At 40.5% G+C, this 8,404-nt stretch overlaps 1 protein-coding gene across 2 annotated transcripts in view; it reads right to left on the bottom strand.

The window, feature by feature from the left end:
• Nucleotides 1-4,252: 4,252 nt before the first annotated feature.
• The window catches only part of SGTB (small glutamine rich tetratricopeptide repeat co-chaperone beta), a 32,280-nt gene continuing 28,128 nt past the window's right edge, over nt 4,253-8,404 (bottom strand). The window contains exons 10-11 of one of the 2 annotated variants that reach the window (XM_070935851.1): nt 8,275-8,379; nt 4,253-6,429 (exon numbers count right to left, since the gene is read on the bottom strand). In XM_070935851.1, the coding sequence (XP_070791952.1) occupies nt 6,318-6,429; nt 8,275-8,379 (217 nt within the window). In that variant the 3' untranslated portion in view covers nt 4,253-6,317. The remainder of the gene's footprint in view (nt 6,430-8,274; nt 8,380-8,404) is intronic. The other variant, XM_070935852.1, reaches the window with a different exon arrangement.

Below are 8,404 nucleotides of genomic sequence, written 5' to 3'. Positions count from 1 at the left end.
TTTTTTTTAAAAATAAAAACTAGATTTCCAATTTCCAATTTATATACCGCCCTTCTCCCTGAGGACTCAGGGCGGTGTACAGCCAAGAAAGAACATAGAATACAAATATTAAAAACAGTTAAAAATATATATAAATTTGGCCCGAAAGTTAAGAAGTCACAAACTGATTAAAAGAATTTAAAATTTTCTTCTTAAGCCAGCCCGGCTTGCTGGAAAAGATGGGTTTTAAGGGCACGACGGAAGGCATTGAGGTCATGGATTCTCCTTATCTCAGGGGGCAACTGATTCCAGAGGGTAGGAGCCCCCACAGAGAAGGCCCTCCCCCTGGGGGTCACCAGCCTACATTGTTTGGCTGATGGCACCCTGAGGAGGCCCTCTCTGTGGGAGCACACGGGTCGATGGGAGGTCGTCGGTAGCAGCAGGCGGTCTCGCAGATAGCTAGGCCCTATGCCATGGAGCGCTTTAAAGGTGATAACCAACATGATGATGATGTTGGCAGTCTCAAGATTTCAGATGTCACAGCTGAATCCATTTATACAACTCTCAGACAACACCTTCCAGCCTCCATTTGTCCCTACATTTGTCAATAAATCACTAGAAAACACTGATAACTGATTTGAATTTAAATGCAACATATGTATGCTGTGATTCAAATTTTGAATTAAAGAGAAATGAATAAAAGTAGTAGAAAAGTGAAAAAGTAGAGGAAAAAGAAAAATAAGGGACTTCTAGCCTTAACAGCAGTGATGGAATTATTTATATTTTACCCTCTCTAAGGTTGCATTAAAGTTTCCTTCTTCCATAGTTTACCATTTCTAATCATCAGTTCATTTTTTTTCCCAGCAAAAAGTGCATAAGAGGTTTCCAGTCACTAAAAGGAACTGAAGCAAGTTTCAATAAAATATTAATATTATTGCCATCTGCTATAATGTATATTTAGAGGAAACTGGAATCCATTGAAGACTTTCAGAAATGGGTCAGGGTGCTTCATACTATTACTTTAGCAATTAGTCTAAATCAAGGTTATGGAAAACAGAAGTTTCAGCCATTTCATTTTCAGCCACTATTATTCAACTAATAGTGCACAAAAAATTAATTCCACTATATAGGCAAATTAGCTTAGCTGTACAGAACTGTGTCATCTCCAGTAACTTCCTATATATTTCCTTAGATCTCATTTATTAAAGAATTTGTATGGCTACACCTTCAACTAATGATAACCACTTTGTGCTTCTGAAAGTATTGTAACACAGGACACAGAATTTGAGATTACCATGAATTCAAATTGCTACAAGATTCTTTGCTGGACCACATTACTATGATTCTTTTGGAAAAGGCATTATTGTATTTTTCCAAGATGGTTGCAACTGATGGAGAGTGCTGGATCCCAATTGGGCAGATTCCTTTTCTTCTCACTCCAGTTATTTTTGATATGGATCATCTCAATCTGTACATTATATGGTGGATTTGCCTGACTGAAGCAATATGAGTTAATAAGCTATCTTGTCAGTGTGTGCACAGTGTCACTATTTCAAATAGTGGTTTATCTACAAGGAATATATACATACATGTACTAGGCAAAATCAGGCAAACAATCATCAACTACAGCATAGAGAGAGAGAGGGTCTTCCAATCCTTGTGACAGTTGGGAGACGCAGAGGTCGGGAGAGGGGGGGGCTAGGAGGGCGCCGCCGCTTCGTTCAAGCGGTGGTGCCTTCCTGCCCCCTCAGCTCATCCTGCTCCCCCGACGGCGACAGAGTGCGGAGCCCTGGACTCCGACTGGTGTACTTAAATGCCAGGTCCGTGGTGAACAAGACACTCCTCGTCCGAGATCTGATAGACGAGGAGGACGCGGACCTGGCTTGTATCACTGAGACCTGGCTGGGGCTGGAGGGCGGTGTCCCTCTCGTGGATTTGTGTCCCCCAGGTTTCCGGATACTACACCAGCCACGACTCCAGGGGAGGGGCAGAGGAGTGGCGGTAGTTATTAAGGAAAGTCTTAGGCCTAGGGAGGTCACTGTTCCTCAGGTTGGCGGGTGTGAATCCCTCCTTTTGAAATGGGACCCTGGAGTTCAGTCTGGGCTGTTGATCATGTACCTCTCCTCCTGACATACTTAACAACTACCGTCCAGTCTCCAACCTTCGCTTTTTAGCGAAGATTGTTGAGTCCGTGGTGGCACAGCAATTCCCTCAATTCCTGGAGGAAACTGACTACCTGGATCCTTACCAATCTGGTTTCAGGCGTGGCCACAGCACGGAAACAGCATTGGTCGCCCTAGTAAATGATCTCTGGCGGGCCAGGGATGGGGGTTGCTCCTCCATCCTGGTCCTTCTTGACCTCTCAGCGGCATTCGATATCATCGACCATGGTATCCTGCTGCAGCGGCTCAGGGGGATGGGGTTAGGAGGCACTGTTTTACAGTGGTTCTCCTCCTATCTCTCGGGCCGCCTGCAGTCTGTTTGGGCGGGGGGTCAGGGATCCTCCCAGAGGCCTCTCACTCGTGGGGTGCCTCAGGGATCGGTTCTCTCCCCTCTGCTCTTTAATATCTATATGAAACCGCTGGGTGAGATCATCCGTGGTTTTGGGGTGAGGTATCATCAATATGCTGATGATACCCAGCTTTACATCTCCACCCCTGACCACCCTAGGGATGCCCTTTCCGTGATGTCCCACTGCCTGGAAGCGGTGCGGGTTTGGATGGGGAGGAACAGGCTTAGACTCAACCCTTCCAAGACTGAGTGGCTGTGGGTGCCGGCATCCCGGGATCTGGAGGTTCCATCCTTAATGATCGGAGGTGAAATCCTTGCTCCCTCCGACAGGGTCCGCAACTTGGGTGTCCTCCTGGATTCTCGGCTGTCTTTAGATGACCATCTGACGGCCGTAACCAGGGGGGCCTTCGCACAGGTCCGTCTTGTGCGCCAGTTGCGCCCGTTCCTAGACCGGGATGCCCTCGCCACGGTCACTCACGCCCTTGTTACCTCTAGGTTGGACTACTGTAACACCCTCTACATGGGGCTGCCCTTGGGATGTGTCCGGAGGCTTCAGCTAGTCCAAAATGCAGCCGCGCGGGTAGTTACGGGGGCGTCTAGATACTCCTGTGTAACACCTCTCCTGCGTGAGCTGCACTGGCTGCCGGTGGCACTCCGGATACGTTTCAAGGTGCTGGTGCTCACCTATAAAGCCCTTCATGGCTTAGGCCCGGGGTACTTGCAGGACCATCTCCAGCCGTTCTCCCATCGTCCTGTGCGCTCTCACAGAGTCGGCCTCCTCAGGGTGCCGTCGGCCAAACAATGTCGGCTGACGACCCCCAGGGGGAGGGCGTTCTCTGTGGGAGCCCCGACCCTCTGGAATGGATTGCCCACTGAGCTCAGGACAGCCCCCGACCTTCTTTCCTTCCGTCGCGAGCTGAAGACGTGGCTCTTCCGCCAATTAAACTGATCCGTTTGGGGGTACACTGGTATAATTTTAAATCGTTTTTAATTGGGTTACTGATTTTAATTTGGTATTGTATTGTGATTTGTATTGAAGCTGTCATTTTGTAAGCCGCCTTGAGTCCCTAGGGAGAAAGGCGGCATATAAATCGCAATAAATAAATAAATAAATAAATAAATAGAAGCACACACAGAGAGCGAGAGATGCCCTCATAGGGCCTTTCTTATAAAACAGCCCCTTAAAGTGATAACAGTTGAATAACCCTGCTGACTCATTCTCATTGCATCATCATTTCAGTATTACAGCCTTACAGCAGCTGTTCAGCTATTAAATCATTACCTTAACACATCTCCTTGACTACATCTAGTGATTCACTAAAAAGGGGGGGTTGATAATTAAATATTCAGATTTGTAGACCAAATAAAGGGTATAAAGATAACAAGATATCTTTATAGAAATAATAAGAAAATTGAATTATATCAGATTACTAATACTGTTTTCTATAGTGATTTTTATTACTTATCACAATCGTTGGCATTTATGAAAGCTTAACATGAAATAGGATTGTTTTTTTTACTCAGAATGGCAATCTTTACTTAGGAAACAAGTTATATTAAACTTAATAAGAAGTCTGTCACTTAATAGCAATGGCTAAATTTCTAAATAGAATATGTAGCTATAAGTGTAAAAACTTTAGAAATACAGTTACCTCTACAAATATCCCTGGTTTAAAATAGCTTGAGACATGAGAATTGACTTTTTCCTGAAATAAAGAATGAAAAAAAAAACACCACAGACAATACTGTATGAAAACGGCATATTTATTTTATTAAACTTATTCCAAATAACAGAGGACTGATCCATTATCCGTCCTTGAAAAATTGAGATAAGTAACTAGAGTGGAATGTGAATAATTATTTAAATGTTACTTTCTGAAACATGTATTCATTTGGCAGATACTCCACTGTGAATATGAAAGTGCTAGTGCTGTATTAAGCACCTAACTTTTTGGATTTGAAATACAATGAATCAGGATATACAGGACATTTTAACACATGCTTATAGAACGGGTAGGGCAGCTAAGAAAAACATGGAATCTTCATTTTAGAATTAAAACTAGCAACAGTAAGCACTATAGTAGCAATTTTTAAGTTAGCATTGGAGTAAATTTACCAAATGATTTCAGAACATTACACATAGTATAATTTAGAACAGTTTTTAGAGTTAATTATTAACACTTGTTAATTATTTACAAACTTATTCTAAATTATTATTTGTTAGCAGTTCCTCCCACTTTTAGAGTATACACTTAATGCAGTTAGTTTAATCTGTTCTAGTGGCAACAGAACTTGTTAAAACACAGGTGGGAGGAACTTTTGTGGAAAACTCAGGATAGTTCAGTGGCTCCACATCTATTCAGAATAAATGTTTAACAAACTGTTGTTTGGAGCAGAAGGTTGTCAATGTTCTTCCACCCACTCAATATTCCAGAATATCCTCCCCGAAGAGTTTTCTAAATATAACATTATACTGTGACACTGAAAGCTTTCTCCTGAATGAACTGCTCTATTCCTGTAGAAATGATATAAGTAATTCTGTTCCGCATTTTTTAAAAAATAGGAAGAGGGAGAAAAGAAACAAGGAAAAATAATAGCGGTGGTGGTGAAATCAGATTCATACTAGAGGGATAAAACTGCGATGAACGCAGTTTTTTATATAGTAGTCAAATGTTTTAAACAATGTATCTAAGTATGCCATTTCAAATTCTAAAATGGATTTGTAACGTACAGTCACCCTTCAAGGGTGCAAGCAGATAGATGACAAATACAGTTGATACCATGCGTATAAAATTATATTAATATAGAACATGGTATCATTTCATAAGAAAGGTCTTTAGGGTTTCCATATGCAGATTCTCCCCATTCTATATTCTCTGGAGCTTTCTCTTTAACATTCCTTTATGTACCACTTCTGGACATCCATTCTAACTTCATCCTTCTACTAACCACTGAACACAAGTTATGTGGAGACTCCACTGCTTATTTCCTAAAGATGGAATTCACAATCGTCTTCTCCCGTCCCCATAGTATAGAAGATTTGGATGTTAATCCTTTTTGTAAAACAATACAGAAGAGCAAGCATTTTGCTATATCCTCTTTTCAAACTTAGCAGTTAATCAATAGCAATCACTCAACAAACTGATTTGGCTGCCCTCTTACATTATAAATGCAGCTTAATATCTCTGGTCCACTTTCTATAACCACACCTATCCATCTGTTCACTCATAGCTTTTCTTTCTCTTGCCATATTATCTTATCCTAAAGCAATTCAAACAGTCAGGCTGTCTTTTCTTTCAACAATTCCAATAATCAACCATACTTTGTCAAAAGTGAACCCTTTTATGTTTATTGCCAATTAGACATGCATAATTGTATATGTACCCCACAGCCTTGTATTGGAGGGCAAGAAACAACTTTATCGAATATAATTTATACATAACCTTTATACAGGAGTGATAGCCCATCTTCTATTCCTCTGACATGCACCAGCTGTTTTTCAGTGCACAGTATGCTGCAAAATCCATTCTCTCAAAAGAGAATGAAAAATCCACATGCTGTTGCTTATTAATATAAAGATGCTCCCCTGACACAGAGATTGTAATAAGTCAACAGTTCTAATTATAATCCATGTACAAAGGCATCACTAAACATACATGATATGTTCAAATCTGTGTGCAATGATCTGTTTCCAACAGACAATAAGGAATACACACAAAGAATTTTCTATCTCATGTCTGAGAAGAATTACAATGGTGATATTTGCTACAAGCTACAATATGCCTTTTGGAATTAGTGAAACAATATTTTAACTGATGTTTCTTGAATCAAGAATGCTCTTCAGTGCTACCACTGAAGGATCTGCTTCGAACATGGTTTCTCAGTTGCTCTATGAGCTCTGGATTTTGCTGCTGGATCTGCTGGGCAAATTGCTGTCCCCTGTACAAAATGTGTGTTTTTTAAAACAAAGATCAAATAAAGACTGTCATTATCATGTAATACTCAAAGATGAATGAAATATTATTCAAACAGAAGTTATTGTTTACCCTAAGAGAAAAATACATAAGCATTTGAAAATTCTGTCTAACTTAATGTTAACTTAAGGATGTACAGGTAGTCCTTGACTTATGACACTAATGAAGCCTGCCCATTATGGTCATAAATTGTGATGGCCGTAAAGCAGGTCAACACATGACCAACTTTATTTTACCTTTTTAGCAGCCACCGTTATTATAGTCATGGTAATTAAGTGAATCCACAGTCATTAAGCAAACCCATTATTTGTTGTAGGGTGTTTTGCTGAAAAGTTGAAATAAATGCTGATTTTTGTCAAAAACATAAATTAGTCACATGACTTTGGGATGCTGAAAATGGCTGTAAATGTGGGCCATTTGGAATGCATCTGAAATGTCATGTGTCTGAAGGAGGGGTCAGCTGCCAGAACCAGACCATAACTACCTTCTGGGGAGGGGGGGGTCCATCATAACTATAAATAGTTGCTAAGTTACTGTCATTTAAAGAGGATTACTGTGTTAAGAATTATAAAACCGATAAAAACAACAAAGATTAATTTTTATTTGTGTGTTATATGTCAACATACATTATAGTTTGTAAAAAAAAAATCTACAAGATTTACACTACATAAATACACTACATTAAGCCATAATGTGTTTTGGTTGGCTTTGGCTTAATTCGTATCTAAACTCAGCCACATTTGATATGTGTGACAGCAAACTAGTCATGGGGCTAAAACAAGAGCAGTATGTGAATTCAGTCTTGGTAAGAATTGCTAAAAAAATTTCAGGAAGTCTAATATGTTTTTACTACAGGTAGTATTTGCAACAATATACTGTATCAAATGAATTATCAAAGCAGTGAACTAATGGAATGGGTATTAGGGACAATAAGGTGAAAAAGTAAAAAGTAAAAACCAAAAAGAGGTTTTCATTCTGGGAGTTAGCACCCACTACAGCAGTGTTTCTCAACCTTGGTAGCTTGAAGATGGGTGGACTTCAACTCCCAGAATTGAAGGAGTTGAAGTTGTAGTCCACCCATCTTCAAGCTTCCAAGGTTGAGAAACACTGCACTACAGAAATGGCACTGTGCAAGTTGATGAAAAAGAATGGCTTATTTAAGATGATGATGATGATGATGCAACATATATACAATAAGCACAAGTTAACACCCAAACTAAAGCAGCTCTTTTCAACTTTGGATCCAAGGGCATGAATCCAGCTGGGCCAGTCACTTACTCTCGGCAATTGCAACCACTTCTGAAATATTGCCAAGAAAACTTCAGGGACTTGTCCAGGCAGTTGCCAGGAGACAAGACCAACTCAAAGATATAAATAAAACAAAGTAAAACAAATACCATACTACTTTTATTTACTGTAATTACAAATCCTTCATTAAATTATTTCCAGTATTTTTAGTCATTTTGATAGCCAGAAATATCTATACAACATCTTAAACTTCTTAAAGCTTAACCTTTTCTCAAATGGATTAACTCGGGGGTGTCAAACTCAAGGCCCATGGGCCGGATCTGGGCTGTGTGGTGCTTAGATCTGGCCCACGGGACCGGTCTGGGAACAGCAAAGGACCAGCCCATCCTTTCACTCTGCCAGTGAAAACAGAGCTCAGGAGGACCACGTCCACCCCGGCCCCCGAAGTCAAACACAACCCTGATCTGGCCCTCAAATCGAGTTTGACACCCCTGGATTAATTAAATTGATTAAACTAACTAACTAAACTGAACTAACTAAATGGATTAAACCATATACTCACGCATGAATTAGGCTTGAGAGATCAGTGAGACCGCCAACACCTGCAGCAGGACCACCAATAGCATTTGTCATCATTCCTGACATTCTAAAGGGAACAGATATGACACTGATAGAGAGAAATACAGATTTTC

The sequence above is a fragment of the Pituophis catenifer genome, unplaced genomic scaffold (assembly GCF_029215685.1).
Source record: "Pituophis catenifer annectens isolate HBS135680 unplaced genomic scaffold, rPitCat1.0.hap2 SCAF_2, whole genome shotgun sequence".
NCBI lineage: Eukaryota > Metazoa > Chordata > Lepidosauria > Squamata > Colubridae > Pituophis > Pituophis catenifer.
The sequence above is the reverse complement of the archived record's forward strand: the minus strand, read 5'-3'. Positions and strand labels throughout refer to the sequence as shown.